This window comes from Dendronephthya gigantea, unplaced genomic scaffold (assembly GCF_004324835.1).
Source record: "Dendronephthya gigantea isolate DGI-Jeju-01 unplaced genomic scaffold, DenGig_1.0 000022F, whole genome shotgun sequence".
Classification (NCBI taxonomy): Eukaryota; Metazoa; Cnidaria; class Anthozoa; order Malacalcyonacea; family Nephtheidae; genus Dendronephthya; species Dendronephthya gigantea.
This window is the reverse complement of record NW_021163032.1, coordinates 1560473-1580380: the sequence shown is the minus strand read 5'-3', so window position 1 is coordinate 1580380 and position 19908 is coordinate 1560473. Positions and strand designations below refer to the sequence as shown.

Below are 19908 nucleotides of genomic sequence, written 5' to 3'. Positions count from 1 at the left end.
CTATTACAACGATCGATAGCAAGGTTATTTACCTAAAATACTACGGAAGCAAAACTTGTGTTTGAACTAAGAGCTGCGATTTTCGTGGTGTGAAATGTCATTCGAGTCTTTGGCCCACTGGGTGTCTCAAGGATGCTAACCTTTTGAGATGTCCCTGGTGCGATAACTAAGGCGTGTGTGAATATACAATGGAGCTGAATTTTACCCAACTAGCGCACAAAACGTTGACAATAGATAAACAGCCGAATTCAAAAATTAAAAAAGCCCTTTTCGTAATAGACCAGGGATTATGACACACCTTACAGCTGCCTCAGATTTCCTAGCCCAGTAAAACTAAGCTTGATTGCATTTATAACACGGAGTTTCCTCTAAAACAAGCTGTATAATATTTTTTGGAAGTGTTAGGACAGATCGATCTCTCCGGCAAAACGCTGAAAATACGTCTAGCTCCCACCCCCCTATCCAATGCTATCCAATGCTATGTCTTGCTTGTTATTACATTCTAATGGAATGAGAGGGGGTGGGACGGTGGGGGAACTTGAGTGTTGAAACATTATTCAAGGGAGTTAATGCTTTGGTATTGGTCATTTTCTACAATCTCGGCAACTTTTGAATTATTCATCAAGAAAGCTGTCATTTTTCGTATGTTTGTATGCGTGCACAAGGTTAATTATTTTAATCGAATAGACGCTGTCTTCACTTCAAACCATGATTTAATTAGAATAAGATTCGAAAGCCTGCCTCTTCTGAAGAACTCAACAACTCTGCTATTGCGCGAGAGACCTTGTCTGACATTCGCTTCACGGATAGTAATCTTATTTTAACCTATCGCGATCATGCGGTGGTGAAGACTAATTAATGGCTTAAATGTGGCTTATCAATTAGTACGAATTCCTGCATGTGCGTGGTTACAGAGGTTAGTAATGCCACGTACAATATGGTTCATATATACCACAGACGTCATCAAGCAAGCCCTTTTTTTTCTGTTCCATCGAAAAAAAATCGCTTTGTGCAAAACCGCCGCAACATAATTCTGTTGTGCATGTGCTTTGTAAAACCTTTATCATATTCTCATGCATTGGAGTAAACAGTTTATATCGTAAGCAGAACGTAAGCAGTTTATATGAACGACTATATGTACCACAGCTAAACATAACAGGTTAATTGTCCTTTTAATGGGATCATTATATATATATATATATATATATATATATATATATATATATATATATATATATATATATATATATACAGCCTTTGAAACCGCGCTGTCTCGGTATATGATTGGAGAAATTCCGAACAATAAAAAAATGGGCGGAAATCTTTAGGTATAGAAATCTTCAAAATCTTCACCGAACGCTGAGAAAATCACCCCCATGTATAACCCCATGCATATTTTGAATATTTTGATCGAAAATCTCGTATAAGTATTCCATGCAGAAATAAACCTCTCAATTTCCTCTTTAGAGTGTACAAACGCAAATCTCATCGAACTCAGAAACAACATCTGTTTTGAAGTACTTTATTTACGTGGATGCATGCTAGAGATTAGATACGAAATTAGTGAGGAAATTCGTTTATGATAAATTATCACTGTTTTGGGTTTCATCTGTATTATGTAACGTAATACTAATGTACCGATTAATAAAGCTAGTCATTTTCGTACATTTGTTGTATAACTTGTTGGATAAAATATATAATTATTAGTTTACCATGCACTCCGCCAGTAATCCACTAATTGGATAAGGTGATATACATGGAGCTTTAATTAAGCCTTACTTAGGCCCCCTTTACACGAGCCCGGGCTGGCTGCCAACCCGGGTTGGCTCACCAACCCGGGTCAACCCGTCTGCGAATAAATTACTAGTTGCGTTTACACGATAGCCGGGTTGGGACTTCACACCTCGCCAACCCGGGTAACCCTTCTCGAGACCCGGGTTGACCCGGGTTGGCTAGGTGTAAAGGTGTGAAAATTGTGCTAAATTCCTCATGTAAACACGGGTTGGCTTGACCCGGGCTCGTATAAACTGCGACATATGGACTTTGGAAGCAATTATCCTGTCACACGCGCATATCATATTGCATTGAGCGCGCGTAACTTCTCTCCGCTAGTATGGCAAGCAAAAGTAAAACCGGACAAAAATGTCTCAAAAAACCCGCAACAGCTCAGTTTCGGTGGTCACCCAAAATGCTCGAACATTTGATATTGTGTTTAAAACATTATAAGTCGAAGATGAACTACAAAAACGTCGACTTCAACTCGACTTCGACTTCGATGTTGTTGTAGATAATGAACAACAGCATCACACCGTGCATTTGAATGGCTGCTAAAAACAGAAGCAAAACTGCAGAGGTAGAAACAATAACTTTCCTTCGTTTATCGCCAGTGTTGTTGTCATTGTCCGCCAATTTACACTCTGCTCCAGGCTATCACTCGGAAATATTCCCTAGCCAGCCCGGGTTGGGAATTGCTGACCCGGGTTGGCGAGAATGGTCTTCAACCCGGGTCCGTGTAAACACGATAAAAATATAACCACCTGTGGCGCACCAACCCGGGTTGAAAATCAGCCCGGGCTCGTGTAAATGGGGCCTTAGAAAGAAATGATTAGAACTGACATTTGTTATCATATGGAATATTTTGCCTTGAAATATTTGGTACGTGCATGCGCGGATACCTTCCAATCCCTAACAAGAACGACGAGTGGACATTTCATTTTGATGGAAAGCTATCTGAAGAATGTAGGATTTCAATCAATCGCGATGAGGTGACCTGCATATATCACCTGGAGTGGACTATTCGCTTGTTTACACAGACCACAGTATCGCATATATGATATAGTATATGGTATACACTACATCCACAACCGATATTTCGACTTGAAATTCCCGCAATTGTCTCATTGTTTCATCAGAAAATATACCCCAGTCAACATGCAGCTGACGACCGGATGCGAATTTCAACACAGCTAAATTAAAGAATAGACGCCCTTGCACTTCCAACCGAGCCCTATGTGTGCATGTCAGGGAATGCATTCTTGTCATCGATATTGTTATTACTGCCAACGGAGAACGGGAGGAGGGATATTCGGGGTAAAATATTGATCTTTTAGGTACAAATACAATCAAAATCACAGCTAATATACTAATGTTATAAGTCATCGCATCAATAGAATAGCAATTGAGAACAGAATTGCAATTCATTTGGACATACAAACGGGATACGTAGAGACTATAAGCAATGTTGGCACATATGGTCTACAAGTACTGTCATTACGAAAGTTCAAAACACAGTTAAAATTATCGAGAAAAATATATGAAGTTACCATTGTTATGATGAAGTTGTCTCTCACTTACTGACGTACATCATCTATAATATTATTTGTTTTATAACAGGCAGTTGCATGGCAAGTGGGCAAAATTCCATATACCTCGTGACAACTTACGAATGCTAATAGTCTTAAATTGTTCAAACGTTTTTTATTAGTTGCCATAGATAATTCAGATTAAAATCAAATGACACAAACGGAAATTCATTTAACTTTGCAGATTTTTAGATTCAATTATAAAAAACATGTATATGTTAATGCTTCATTCATTCATATACAATGTCACATCAGCTTCCAGCGGTTGCTATAGTTTCGAGTTGCGTATATAATTGCAGCATTCTGAACAGGACCTTAAAGAGTGCACAGGCTTTGAGTGGTTTACGAAATATAAACGATCATCCTTTGTTTACTCCCACAGGAAGTCTAAAAACAGCAAGAGCGTGTGACTATGACGAGTTTGCTATACTCAAGAGACACAGCATGCGTGCATGCAAACTAGCATGTTAAACATTCTTTATGATAAGAAGTGGTTGTCTTATTAAGGTGTGCCTGATTCGACAGATCAGAGACCAACATGGTCGTTATTTGAAGAGCACCAAAACCATGTATTTATTAACCTTGACAATGTGAACTCACTTTCGAACCACCTAATTCAATTACAACCATAATTTCGAACCAACTACTTTCTTGAAGTGAACCCCCGTAAGAGGCATCAATTCAATTTCTTTGTAGATGCATGTTTTGTACGTTCATTTACATTCACATTCCCAACATGACATCCGACTTTGTATTTATATTAAAACGGCGGTGAGCATATTTGCCCCCATTTTAGAACTAACCGCCAGCCGCGCTTTTGTTTATAATTGGAATAGTTCTCATTCCCATATGAGCAAAACGGAGGCGTCTGGCTTCCCGTCATCAGCTTCAAGGACGCCCCTACCCAGAGACAATATCAGGAATTATTTTAACAACTCATTAAATGTACACAATGGTTGCTTTTTTTGGAACATTAATAACTGCTTCGTCTTAATCCTCACATAGGTGGTATGCTTTGTGCGATGCCGGCCTGATGAAAGATGCTTGGCTGGCAGTTCGTCGTCTAACTGACGTCAACGGGATTTACAGTTCATCTGTAATTCCAGGTAAAGAAGAGCCGTAGTAAAGGGAAGTGGGGGGAGGGAGGGGCGTTGGTAAAGGAGGTGGGAGAGGGGAGCAACCGTCCCCAAGAGCAACTGCGAAAAGTAGCGTTGGCAAAGAGGTTGTGAAATATTTAAACTCTTATTTTTCTTGATGGAAGCAAAATATATCGAGAACCATGCAAAACATCGCCTTTGTCAACTGTGGTCAACGTCAGATCAAAAGCTTTCAACTTGATCAACTCATGTAGAGAGGCTCTGGAGTGAAATTTTAGGTGCGCGGCAGAAATTCCATATATGTCTTGCACGTATTATACGATGTTCGATTCGAGCCAACAGATGCACTTTCTATGCAAATTTGCGGCAAATTCGATTTACGTATTAAATGCTCCTCTACGCAAAATGTAATCGTGATCAATGAGGAAGTTATTGCGCTGGTTTGCGCCAGATCGTGGCAGATCTGACGTTTGCGCGACACAATATTGACGCAAGGATGCGTCTATTCCTGCTTGGCCTGACAAGGAAATTCCGGAAACACTTTGATGTGTTCGTTCGAATTCAAACGGGCACCGCAAACTCTCGAAGTTTCTCTAATCGAAGTCAAACTGTGACGAGGTTACCCATAATAACTTCAAATCTTAAGGTCAACATCATGAATGCAAATTATACAACGCAGCGTTGTACAAATCGACTGTTAGTTATACTCAAAAAGACACCAAAACACACGCTATAAGCAAATAGCAGATAGCTTATATTTAACATTGTTCTATTTCTTTACTCGGATTAGTTATAAAGGTATGATATTTAATTCTGCGTTACTGTTTATTTGAATTCGCAATTGTATATTACAACGCGCGTTTAATTAACAAAAGATGAATAAATTTTAAAAGCGGACATTTTTGTGACACATTGTGTGGCAAGGTCGTGTTATCTTACGTGGGCAGCGATAAAGTAAAGAACGGGGGGATGACCCGACTTATTTTGGTCACGACAACAGGGTGCTTAGTAACGAGGGATAGATCTTCAAAGTATATTCAGGGAATGTGAAATATGAACCAGATTACGGTCATCTAATAAAACTCGTTATTAGGCGATACCATATTAAAATGGAAAGCACCTCAGAGTGCGTTTCGTGGGTGGATAAAAAAAGCTTATCTAAAAGCACTTTGCACGTATATTATCTCTTTGTCTCCGAGACTTTTATGTATATTGTATGCAGAAGTATGTCAATATAGTATAGTGCCATAAGAGGTCGCACGTACGTGTAGTTCCGAGTTCATGTAAACAGAACGTGCTTTTGATGAATTCATCTGCAAGCAAACGAAACGGAACATCTAGACTATGTCTATGATCACATCGGTAGACTTTATAATTACGAACGATTTGTGATCAGTGGCGTTCGCGGGCAATGGATTAGCGAATTTGCTAGAGCTAGGGCGGGAATTAGAAGATTGTTTTTCAGAGACAAAAGAGCGTCGCGGACAACTGGACATGATTGTCACGAAGCAAAATAATGCTGGTTTTCGATTCTCCCTAATTACAGTTAGATAATCTATCAGATAGCTTTATAGGGTTTGAGAAGAAACTTCTACAGACTTTCTGTATAATAGTATTCTTGTAATTTGGCATGGCGATTGCCGAACAACAATATATAATTATATTAGCTTTGCGGTAATAATTAGCCTTTCGTATAAATTCGATGCCACGTCAAATACAACGTCTGCCTTGACTGACGCCTTATCAAGCATTTTATGGTGCAACACTGAAAGCACAATCAAAAAACTTTTCAGCAGAGCCACAAGTGAAAACGTGACCAAAATGACAGCGTGTATATGATGTGTACATAGTCTAAGGTTCACTATTATCAATTGTATATGAAAGAATAACATATTAGCCTAGAGAGCTTTAGCAGCGACTACGAGTACGAGATTCCTCATTCTCGCGCGTTGTTTGCTCACGCCATCAGCCAAAACTCGTAGTCGCCAGGTTTTTGAGTACAAGTTTTTTTGATAAATTTCGTACTAGAAAGCCCAACGACTACGAGTTTTGGCTGGTGGCGTAAGCAAACAACACGCGAGAATGACGAACCTTGTACTCGTAGTCACTGCTAAGGCTCTCTAATATGTTACTCTTTCATACAATTGATAATAGTGAACCTTAGACTATAGACTTGTTTAAGTATATATTACATCTTCGAGGCATTCTTTTTGGTGCTTCATGGTGTAGCTATATTAGTCTATTGAGATAGATAGATAGGTTTCTTTTTACCATATATATCAAAGAAATTTTTCACAAGTTAACAGGAAGATAGAATATATCCAGGTTTGCATAAAATGTACAAGTATAGTACGTGAGTATATTACCAGAAGATTGAAAGGTTTAATGGTAAAATGGAGGACCCGTGAACGCAATGTTGGAACTGATAGATCGTCGTAAACATATAAATTTGGGCTACCAAATTGCATGCAGGCACCAGCCCTAGTCAGATAGGAAGTTGTTTTTCAATTATAGCTTAAAAACCTTCTGTTGAAACACTTCCTCATTTTTGGGACCTCTGTTTATTCGACAGTCAGAAAAAACTCTAAGCTAAAAACCTACATTTTCCAATGGTGTTTACCTCGATTTTGGCAACAGAGACTATATTCCCTTTCCGGAAACGAAATTAAACAGTCACAAACACATGAAGATTAAGTTATCATGACACATGCACGTGGGCCCCAGCACGACTATACAGCGCTTAATGACAATGAAACCAAATATATACTCAAATATGTATATATAGAAATGGACAGTAAAAAAACTAGCTTTAAAACCTTAACCCATCTGTAACAAAGATGCGACTAAAATCTCGCCTCATCTGCGGTTACAACCACGATTTTATGCTGGTTCTTCATTTTTCCTTTGTTTTGCCTGTATATATATATCATGTAGCATGTTAATTGTTTGGCATTATTCCCAGATGCGTGCATTCTCACTACTTCAAAAGTCTTAAAGATTTTTCGTCAGCGATAAAACACTATCAAAACTATGCCATCATTTCCCCTGTCAAACATCAGCAGCTATTTTTTACGCTGCATTATAAATTGCTATGCAGGTAAGGCTGGCTATACGTCGAGTGCGAAATATCTAGGCGTCTATTCCGGAACTCAATAGCCATTTTCAATAATTGGCACCTTTTTTTTTCTAGAAAATTCCGCGCCGTTTCTTCTCAGTATTTTAACAATATCAAGTGATATATGACTCGGGTGAATTGCATTCACCGCCATGCAAATGTTAACCCCAACGAAACAGTTCACAGACCACAGACGTATGTAATGAATGCCGCCTTTTTATAATCGAATTTCGTTCCTTTGCGATAAACGTAATTACGCCAAGAGGTCAATGAGGTTTGTTGCACCAACAGCTTAAATCACGATGCGATCAAAAATAGCCCCAAGGGATTTAATTAACTCAATTTACATAACACAATCCTCACGACATAGTTACATCATCAATGCAGCGTGATTATAGAGCTTTTGCAGGACGATATTCGTCCCTCTCCTTTGTTGCATGTTTGCCTACTCCATCTGACGAATTAAACTTTGAGTGTGGTCGAGTTTTTAAGTTATGAGTACGAGCTTATTGACCAATTTCGTACCCTAAGAGACCAATGATTATACGTGCTTCGTCAGATGGCGTAAGCAAACAGCGCCGAGCTTGGCGCGAAAATGACGATCGCATTTCGTACTTATAGTCGAGTTTGACGCTAAAATGACGAATTTCGTAGTCATAGTCGGCACTACTGCAAACGCTCCCATGCAATCTTTATATAGCAAGGCTTATTTGGTGCTTCCAGCAATATCTATATCGAGTAAATTTTGATCTAGGTAAGATAAATTAAATCCAACGGCTCAGCTTGTAGAGCATCAATTTTTTTATCTCTCTTTACCACACGCGGTAAAAATAACCCATGTTTAAGCGTTTTACTGCGATATTCTCAGTAAAGTTGTTTTCATCTCGAACGAGATCTCGAATACCAGTTCAGAGGTGTTGATGTGTTTCAACTCATCAATCTGTGTTGTTACCGAAGGCCTTTTTCAGGAAAAGTGAATTAGGCGCGTATAAGTTATCACGGGTTCAAATTCCAATCCATTATGTAGTTCCAATGCACATGTGTATGTAAACGCCTTGCCATGCATTAGCACAATCTCGCCATCGGGCAATCTTTGCGATTTTATCCCCGAGAATGCAACAATGGTCATTTGACAGACAATGTGCAAGCGTTCCAACTAATTTTGAGACTCGAGAAAGTATGTCAAATGTGCTTATTAGAAAGACGTCATTTTTCATCGATTAATAGCATGAAGGGGCTTGTTGGGAAACGGATAAATAAGAATGTTTTTTTTTCTCCCAAAATGTTGGGCAGTCAAGGTTCGCTTCCTCATTTCTAAAGTTTCCCATTCTAGCGTTTATATGTGTCTGAAAGGAAGGCAATATCATTTTGCCTCTGTATTTTGTATGTTGGATACCTCGGACAGGTTCCCCCCCCCCCATGACGGTAATAGAGTAATAATATAGTCCAGATTCTTAGGATCTGTTTGACAGTAATAAAATAGTCCAGATTCTTGGGATCTGTTTTACTTTACACACTTTGACAATTTCTGTAGCACGAACTGGGGTCACGAAAATAGTTTAAAAGATCGATTGAAACAATAAAGAAGTCACTTAATTTAGACGCCAGTCGATTTGTCTGCAGGGCCCACTTTGGCTCCACTTTGCCTTAAAGAACTTTCATCGACACAACAGAAACCATGGGAGTAATCCAATAGAATCAATGAGAGGGGTTTTGCGTGCATTTTAACGCAACGAGATAAAAACCGAGACAGTTTAAACTTGACTCTTGTTAGTAGTATCTTAAAAAAGATTGGTATAAGCACCAATTAAGGTGCAGTGGATGCCAATCTATATAGATAAAGATTACGAGCTGTTTAATTGGTGAAAAGCTACAAGGATAAGTAACTTTTTTTTGGATATCGTACATTTTTGGTGCGAGTTATAAAAACTCTAAATCCTCTTAGGGATTATGTAACAATTTTATCCATGCTATTTTGCCATTGAGTTGGCCTTTGCGCGTTTCGAAAATTCTACACGTTGGCAGGCGTTCGAGTGGTGTTTCTTTTCTAGAAAGTCGTATCTATCATATACACCCCAATATACAGTGAAAATAACCTTCAATATACTTGGCCAGACATTGATGATAGTCGCTGTCTCCAATTGTATAATTACTGCAGAGTAGGAAACGCAGAGCTATAATTATTGGGTTTACATAGAAAAACGAACTCATCGCTGCTACTTCAAGGCAATCACTGGATCTGACTTCTATTCGTATCGTCGCCTTAAAATGCACGCGTTTAACAGACAAAAACAAAAAATAGAATTCCCATCTCAATGCCAGTTCGCATGATGTCACAATGACGTCATAATATTTGTTAGTGCATTTATAATTTCACGAAAGCTTTATTGATATCATTTGCAGCTAGGAGACTGATAACAGAGGCTCGGTAGGGTCGACGATAGCATCAAATACAGTTGTGGCTGTCTGATCTAAACATTGCAAAATATGTGCACGGAATAGATAAGACTGTCTACCATGACAACAATGTATCTCAGATTTTGAGATGAGATTTCCATTAATTTGTTCTTCGGGCATGCATGAAAATAATTTTCAATCACGATTTCGCTCCGCGACGGATGAGCGAAGATATAAACAAGATTGCAAGCATGTCACAATTTAAAGCCACAAGGGAAAAATGAGCTATTTGGGTGTTTTTTTTCAGCATCATCAAATCGACACAGCAAGCAATCAATATACGCCTGCATTGTCGATGCTAATGGCATTTCCGCTCTCACCTGAGAGTCTGATGTTCGGCATTTTCCCTAAAACTTTTCTATCGATTTAAAGAGGGCACGATATCATTAATAGGAAAGTGTCATCGTGCGATATTGAGCTTCAGAGCTTGAGCGATATTCATAGATTTTTCATCTCTCTTCGCGAGCTACTATATGCACCAATTATAGTTGTGAAGATGTTTTTCAAATTCTATTTAACCTTACATGGGGCGGGGGGCTTTCCAAAGCACATGCCTACAATTCATGTCAGCTCATACAGTCGTAATATCTACTCAAACGCTTGGTAACTTTGTCAAAAAGGTGTATGTAAACAACCCAGTTTGTTTGGGCTCTTTAATTTTGCCTAGTCATACGCAGTCAGGCGTACTGAGAGTATCTTGTGTGCTGCCAGTTTATTGAATCTATATCGTTCACATCTACATAGAGAGGGACAGCCTCATTTATCGTTGCACCTTCTCGCCGAGAAAGAAGAAAAATGTACAATGTGTACTTTCTTTCTCAGGCAATTCAGAAATGAGATTAGTTTCAGACTTAATAAACCTCCAGAGATTGTTGAGAAAAGAGGCAAGTTTGCTTAGGAAGCATGCTTTGTCAATCCGACGCGAACTGTTTTAAGCTTTCATACATTTTTAAATATGAATAAGAATCGCCCTTCCCTTTGCACATTGCATTTACCACCGTTAATTGTGATGTGGGAAAAGCCGGCATTAAAATTGTTGTTTTCTACATGCATGCCGCTTATGCTAATATGTCTGACTCTCAATCTATACATTCTGTTTTAGACAAATTTGCATAAAAGTACATATGTATTCCAACGTGCAATCTCACAATAGATAAGGCATTTAGTTCCGTGAGTGTGGCGTAGGTTTTTGGACAGACAGATAAGACTTCGAAAGCTGATAAGATTTAAGCGCAATTCTTTTGACAAAAATAAGTGAACTAAAATTATTTACAGGTGGGAATTTACACGGAAACGCGTTATAGACGTTCCAGAGACAATTACGACATGCTAGGCTAATTACTAAATCAAATATGTACAAGAAAAACAAGATGTGGCTTGTGGCTACTTCGGGAAAGCTTGCGCAAGATCTAAATTTATAAATCACGAAATTAGATTGAAACTTCGCCGGCTGTGTGGCACAAAAAATGAGTGAAACGTTATATATCCATTTAAATCATTTACAGTTAGGTAAATATACAAAATGGTTTGGACATTCAATATGCAAATTAAGTGAACAAATTTGCCACATGAGATTACGTCTGTGATTCGTTGCAATTTAGTAATCAAAATTTTCTCCATTTATCGATTCTACTGTTTTCAAATTTGAGCGAAAAAAGGCAAAATTGGAAGGGAGATTTACCAGATGGGGATGTGTGCCAAAACGAGGGAGTATAATATTTAAATTCCCTCAATTTACATACATACAAGCAATACGTGGCCATAATAAAAAAAATAAGGAAAAAAGCGAATTGGATCGATGCAATTTGAAAGGTTGTCGACTGCATGCTTGAATATAGCATTTTATTAATGCCAATCCCAAGAATACTTGGCAAAATTTCAAAGCCAGACAATATTTCAGAAATCGTAAAAATGTCTAATTTAACATTTTACATTAAATTCATTGCATAGTTCAAAGCCATTAAAACTAGCGAGCTGTGCAATGTGCGTTTTGAAACAATACAGAAATTTAGCCACGAGATTTTATGGGAAAACGGGTTGCGATTTCATCTTTGCCGAATAAATGTAACAAATATGTGACAAATACTCGTAATTAAAACGTTTAGGCATGGAATTTCACGATAAATTTCAAAACCGAATATAAGTTTAGCAAAGCGAGCCAAAATATTGTGAGATGTAACCTTATTTAATAACCGTCCTTACCCTTGCGAAAGCTTTCCTATATTGTACTACAACGGCACATGCACACAAGAATGTTCTAGAGCGAAAATCACTCTACTTGTCCTTGTCTTTTCCATTAGGCGTCACACCATAGCCTTCTATAGTCTTTATTTCCTCTGGCATGAACGCCCATGGTAGATTACTGCCTTGTAAGGGGCAACGTTCACCGCTCGGGCAAAACACTTCAGCTGACTCGGACTTTTGCGATACTATGCTTTTACGAGAACACGGAAAGCAGAATTTGTGATGGGCCACGGAAGGGCATTGAACAAAATGCGTGTCTTCTAAGCGTCCATTGCAAAGCACGCAAGTTAAGACGCCGGGAGTCACTGAGTTCCCTTGCGAGTCCTTTACTGCGCCCATAGGGGAATTCTTTTCGACTGCTGAGGTAGGCGCCATTTTTACCCCGCTCATAGGATCGGCAATGCCATTGTGGAGACGAGTATGTTCAGGAACGCCTCGTCGCACATCGACGCTGGCCTGCCCCCCCGGTCTAGTTGAGACCGGCATAGGTTGAACAGAGGCGGAAGGGATCGGAGTGCTTGTGTTGCTGGAAGCCAGACCCATAGATGACATGACGGTTTTCCCAGTATCCCCGAGTCGTTTCGGATCATCTTTTGCCTGTTTCGCTAGCATATCATCGCTACCGTCCAGCTCGGGGGTCACCCGTCTTTTGCGCTGGTTTCGAACGCCGCGATTGATAAACGCAGGGTTCACCATCTCGTTCTCGCGATACGGCGTTGGCAAAAGGTCTGCATTCACGGGCTCTTTGAAGTACCGCACGCTCTCCGAAATGAGGTCTCCCAGCGTAATCCACTCGCCACTGCCATGTACTTTTTCGTACTCCAAGGTTTTATAACCCGACGCAGCGCTGCTTTTTCCCACGTCTTTCACGCTATCGTTCTGCATCTGTTTGGCCGCACCGGACGCGCTCTGAATAAAATTCCCCGAGCCATAGGGATACTCGATGAATATCTTCATCTCGAAGTCGCTAATTCCCGGCGCGTGTGATTTGTTGAACACATCGAAATGCATCGCACGGGCACGAAGCGACGGGTCTTTCTTGAAACGTAAATCAAACGGCGTCGACATGTTCAACGTAGCGAGCGTTTCTCGTACGAGTCTTGGCTGCTCTTCGTGATGTACGCCTGGGTGAGGAAAGCCAGCGACAAGAGCGCCAGAGAAGGCCTTCCTCGCTGCCTCGTCTCCTTCAGCGCCTTGCTGCTGCCTAGCGCTCGAAATGACAGCGTTCATACTGCCAGCAGGCAAAGCGTATCCGCGACCGGCTGGATTTCCCTCGATTTTTACTAACGGTAGCTGGGCAGTAGTGCTTACTCGCGGTGGATACAAACCGGCAGACATACCTTTTGGGATCGGTTCGCTGCGGCCCATGGAAGCGTACGCGGTGTTTGACACGTAGTATTTTCGTTGGGCAGCAATCGCGCTGTTTGGACTCGTTGCGGTGGCTCGGCCGTTCATCGTGGCATAAGGCGGACTGGGAGATGTATTCGAGTAATTGCCCTGCTCTGCCTTCGCCTTTTCGAGTTCGTAGTTTTTCCGAAGCGTCCTCGCATGTTCGATGACATATTCGATACGTTCGGCGCCCTCGTAGTTGCAACAACCGCGACATATCGGCTCTGAGAAATCCGTGAGCATAGCCCACGGTGTGTGAGGAAGATCGCACAAGTAGCAATGCTGTCTGTAAACTCGAGACGACATCTCGCTGCTTTCTTTTCTCATCTGTTTACAACTTTACAAATCTGCCTTGTCTCACACGGCCAATTGAGAAATATCCCCGAGATCTACGAGAAAACACACACAGGCTCGACACACAAATATTTCCCCAACCGGTCGACATACAACAACAACAGTCTTCTTACCTCAACGGCGTTTCTCGCCAAAAACTACAATTCGTTACGTCACAGAGGTATTCAAAAATTCTTGTAGATCGACTACGTCAGAGTTTACACGATAACGCGAAATGGGCCAGCTGGCAAAGCCAACGATTTCGGCATCGGCAGAATTCACCGAGGCCTCTGTAAAGACAGTGCTTCGAGGCCACGTAATAGCGACGTTGTAGGTGAACGGAAGCACACAATCGTCGAAACAGCTAAGAAATACTTCACAAGCGAAGCTTAATACAGTGACGTCACAACGGGCAAATATTCTCGCCCACGATAGCTCGCACTTTTTATTCGCTTGCGGTGCTTCCTTTGAAATCGGAGCGAAGCGACGAGGACAGAATATTACGTGTCGTCATTGCGAGACATGACAGGCTTGCGATATGTCTGATATTCGGATTCCAATCGCGACCGAGGGAACAATTCGCATTTCGCGGTGAGAAATTGCGATTGCGAAATTGCGTGGGGGGGCAGAGTGACATCTAAGGCCTCGCGACAAAAATGAAAAATTGAATATTCAAATTGGAGGCACATCAAAGCCGCGTTGTTTGTGATGTCATTAAGTCGACCACATTCTTTGTAACATCGCAAATGAGTGATGAGTTTGGATCACGTGTGCGTAATTAAATAGGCCATCCGCAATTATCATCGGTCAAAAATACGCGGAATTACCATAACGTCTCTCAAAACAAGCTTCGAGGATAATTACTGTATTATACTACGCTATGTCAATCCTGAAGTCATTTCGCAAATATACAGTCAAAACGTGCAACCCCTTTTAAACATGTCTCTGTGACTGTGATGTGTTCACAATAGTCCACTAGGGATTCGAGCACGATTTGAAGTCGTGAGAATCGCAGAATTATTGATAAGGTTGCCTTATATTTGTCATATGCCATGTCCGCCTCAGCAGGCAAACCCTCGCGTCTAAGTACAGCTTATCAGGCTTATATATTATATTCACAATTTCGAGAATGATTCATTAACTATAGGCTTAGGATCTCGCTTAGGAGTTAGGACTTTGCACTACTGAGCACTACAATAGTCGATTATCTATATACATTTTAAATTCATAGTATTGCCACCCGAAAGATTTGAATAAAGATATTTCGAATTCAGATTTGAAATTACTTATAGCCACAAAGACGGCAAAGTTACAATTTACAAATTGATACATTCCACTATATAAAACACTATGTAACCGAATACTTTGTATGAATGTAAAATCACGATAATGTTGATGAAATTCTAGTCTTACTTTACTTAACGGCTTATGCAGTATGATTTTGAGCACAATTCATTGTTACTATGAAACATGCAGTTGGGTGTAAAAATAATCACATATTGAAATTCAAATCTGCACTTACAAAGCAACGACGTCGACAGACCATAATTACACATAGTTGCTATTAGCTATTCATTAAAATTCTTTGATGTTGACACCTCAATCGCTTTCAAAATCTTCGGATGTGGGAAGTTTTGGGAATTTGCATAAATGTCAACCCTCGAATCAAAACTCAAAAGGGAAAAAAATACAAAAGCTTATTTTAAGATGCGTCTCTCGTTTGACATATTTCCCCTTTCATTGTCATTGTCCTCGGCAAAAAACAAAGCCTGTGTCATGAATTATTAGGATGCATTCCTTGATAAGGAAAAAAACACGTTTCGAAACTATTGTAAGGAAATACAATCATCTTGGTGTATATCCAATTAGGATGCCCACAGTCGCATTTCAAAGTGCAATGTCGATTAGCGAGTCTCAAACTTGTAGTGATTGTCGAAAGACTGATCCCAGGTGAGAATTACAAACGATACGAAGACAAAAAAACTATCAAGAAAACAACACGTAATGAGATCGGCATGTAAAAGCAGATATATATTACTACGATGGTTTCCTTATTTAACCACGAAATCTCGTGGTCTGCCATTCGAGCAGCGAGCGTTGTCAAGACTGGTAGTACATCAAAAGTTGAAAAACTTCGTACAGATTCTGAAGCAGTTATGAATCAGTTATGAATCAGTCATACTTAATTTTCAGGCACTTGTATAAGAGGGTAGGTAAAAAAGCAGCAAAGCTTTCAACTGTTCAAGCCTGTAAAGTGTACATTTCACATGCACTGACAGGTATACTCGGGTTTCTGTCTTCTTTTTCTTCAAGTTACTGATACGTTTGCCGCTTGCTTGAAGCTCTACGCTGTGTCGCCTGTCTGTGAACACGAAATCGCCCCAATTTTAAAAAAAATATTTTCGACAATATTCCCTATTTTCATGCACACAAGTTGGTTGGAATATTCTCCGGATTATCACGAGAACCTATTGTAATTCATTGTATCATATATCAAAGACCCGATTTGATCCAATATATATCACGATTCCGTTCAAAGTCCAATTCAGAGAAACTTGCACAATAGAACAAAAACAGGAAGACTTTGGTAAAAAAAAAATTGTCAAAATTTTGTCTTCACTAACATCGATACACAAATAAGGCTTCGCCTCCATTTAAAGAGTGTGGGATAATAAAAAATATCTTATGTAAACATCTTATCTTTTTCCTGATTTTCCAACATGCACCCTTATACTTTCTTCCGTGCGGCCGGTTGCCAAAAAAAGCTGGTAAGTCTTGGCTAACCTTGAAATACATTAGATTCATGAATGAGGTCGATAATATATTATTCATATCACATATGATTTATCGGTCTTACATGATAAACGACATGATTTACTTCACGCATGTTATGGTCACGCAAAACGCAGAAAACTCCGAACATGGCCCAATTGCTTTTGTTTGAAGATAAAATCAACTCAGAAATGACTCACTTGGCGTTGTATGCACGTAACCTTTTTTAGTTATGAAATGGATTGAATATCTACGACTACGGCTGGAAGGTCTGTCGTCATAACCTTGTGGTTGTACTTGAGGTGAGAATGTCCCATGAGAATTAAGTGACGTTGCTTTTCCGGTAATAAGGTCGTTGTGAGAAAGTTTTTATGCAGGATTGACGTAGAAAATTGGACAATCGCGACATAATGACTAAATCTGAGTCGAGCATAGTCTGCATGTAAAAACGTGCATAACTTGACACTTCCGGTGGAATATGTTCTTACGTTTATCGTATATACAACTTAATGTTGTTTTCGACGTTGTTCTTAGAAAGTTTTTTACAGGGATTTTGCGGTTGTCGGCCAAAGAGAACCACCACTAAACCACGGCATGCATATTTAACAAGATCATGTCGTGCTTACACGAGAACACAATTGCATTATTAAACGAAACTGATTCCTGAATTAGGCAATTCCGACGACACCGTATCGCCTTTCAAAATAACGGCTTCTTAACGCCCTGGATTATCTTTTCAAATTTCGCCCACCGGTGGAAGAATATGCTGTAAAGGTGTCAACAAAATCGACAGTGTTACAAATTGCTATTTTAAAAGGTGATATAACTGTATCCATACAGCTGGAATTTCCCACTAAGGATAATTTCATACGCTCCAATTATTTGAATAACATAATTTAAAGATAATTTTATGGTTTTTATCCCTATAATAACGTTTGTTCCTTTGCCAGGGTTGAGCAGGCATGAAATGTAAATTGATGGGTGAATAAAGAATATAATATCTGCCCTCTGGCGATGATTTTTTCTACAGCAGTGTAGTCTCTGCATGTAGATGCGTTGCTCGTTTTCTGATTAACGGTTTTGTACTTCTAAATTTACAATACAGAGTAACTTTACAACTATGGTCTGTCGGAAATGGAAGAAATTATTACAAATAACCTTCGATCATCGTCCTTTTAAACACTAGCGATTCAATTTGATCAGAAGACCTCGGTGTTTTTACAGACTGCATATTCAAGCCCGGACATAGAAATTCAACGCTAAATCGACGTCCCCGACCCAATCCTATGCTTGAGAAATCAGTTACAAAAATTCAACTATATGTACATGCCCACATGTGCTTGATCAATAATCAAAAAGCATATATGGACAATCGTACAGTAGCCAAATATAGTCTATAGATCCTGACACTTGGGTGATGGCTCTCTACTACTCTAGTCTGTAGTATAAACATTTTCGAATACTTTGCTTGCAATACATGCTCGATGTCATGAAAAGGGCAAAGCTTTTGAGCTGTTCGCGTCCGTAGATAGTAAACAATGTCAATGACAGAAGTCTTCCCACCCTGTCGATTATCGGGGACAAATTTCTACTGCGTCAAAATTAAAGGGTAAATATATCACGGATAGCAGGAAATTAAAAATCGAAATCATTTATTGTTTTGTTTGACGACGGTTTTCTTGTCAATGTTAGGATCTTCATTCCCATGCAACCAGGTCAAAACAAAGACGAAAGGTCTTTGAAGAATAATCACTGTGTTTACACTTTGTGATATCTTGGTAGGATTAATGCGTCGGCCCAATGGCAATGCTCAGGCCGCGATGAAGGCGAGTTTGTCGTTTAGCGATACGATTTAAGAAATATCTTGTCGAAACACCTTTCAGAAACCACCTTTTAATTTCTTTCAGAAACCCGGTTTCCTTTGCAACAAACTGATAGTGACAGGGTAGTCTAGAAAACGCCCAATTTGCGAATTCGCTGCATGATGGACCTTAAGTATAAAAAGACACAACATTCCAATGTTTGTGAAACGGCGATAAACACAAATATTTTAATGATACCTTAAAATTCTTTATTTACAGTGACATAAATAGCCTTCCTTAAACCATAATTCATACGATTTTGGGGTTAAAACGCCAGTCAAAATCAAGTTCTTGATAAAATAAAACCGCTGGAATTGTTGAGGAGTGATTGTGACTCTGGTTCATGCGGTAACTAAATATGGGGTTGATTTACTCGAAATTTTCGAACACGGATTTACACTTTTTACCCTTTTATAAGAAGCTAGCGCATGCAAGTTTTAGGAGAACTAACAGAGTAGTTTTTCATATAGTTTAAGTTCCTTCGTTTACACAGCGGAATTGATATAAACTTTGAAAGAATTGATAAAGAACTATGAGAATAATCTACGTTTTTCTATGAAACGTTTATACGCATGTAGATATCTTTATGTAGATAATCGCGACAGCATGGCTTGCTCAAATCGTTGCTGGTTATCCAGAATAATCCTGCAGTTACTATAAGAGTTTGTTCCTACTTATCAAATTATCATTTGTATGGTTTTCTGACTATTCTCGAAGTCGCTTAGAGATCCCCACGTCTTTTGAATAAAGACCTTTAAGTGTATAATCATCTAAATTAAGCAACATCAAATCAAAAAGGTTCCCTGTTCAATTGATATGGAAACATTTCCTGTATGCGATATTCGCTTGAGCTCTTGCCATATGAACAGCGGAAATACCGGATGACGAGTTTTCCCTCTTGTTCAGTAATTTTGCAATTCTATATAACTTGACCATGACCCCTCGAAGAATGACCCATTGTTACGTCATGTCAACAGTCAACAGTAATGGAAATTAGGTCATTTGATGCACGATAAAAATAGACGGACTGTTTGCGTATTATAATACATCTCATCCGTATGACAGTTGGAATGAGGACTTAAGATGTTTTATTCTGTCCACCAGTCAAGAAGCGTAGCGTTTTTCTGGTGTCCAACGGACTTCTGTTCAACTTCAATGTGGCAGGCTTTTGACAAGTCCGAGCGAAGGTTACTACATATAGGGCAAAATCTATCACGCGGCACGCGCTTCATGTTGGCCCAAATATGGGTTTCCTATTCGCGTAGACCTAACACCTT

The 19908-nt window shown here is 39.6% G+C and overlaps 2 protein-coding genes across 3 annotated transcripts in view; both read right to left on the bottom strand.

The window, feature by feature from the left end:
* Positions 1–19908, bottom strand: part of LOC114522119 (protein TALPID3-like) — a 51749-nt gene that overhangs the window by 13727 nt on the left and 18114 nt on the right. The gene's annotated exons all lie outside the window — the stretch shown is intronic.
* LOC114522122 (interferon regulatory factor 2-binding protein-like B) lies at positions 11252–14621 on the bottom strand. Its single transcript, XM_028542752.1, has 2 exons — positions 14132–14621; positions 11252–14053 (listed from the first exon to the last, which is right to left on the bottom strand). The coding sequence occupies exon 2, from the start codon at positions 13989–13991 to the stop codon at positions 12306–12308; it is 1686 nt and encodes a 561-aa protein (XP_028398553.1). The 5' UTR covers positions 13992–14053; positions 14132–14621; the 3' UTR covers positions 11252–12305.

Coding starts and splice junctions, on each gene's coding strand:
- LOC114522122 (XM_028542752.1), bottom strand. CDS start 13,991: ATGAGAAAAGAAAGCAGCGAGATGTCGTCTCGAGTTTACAGACAGCAT.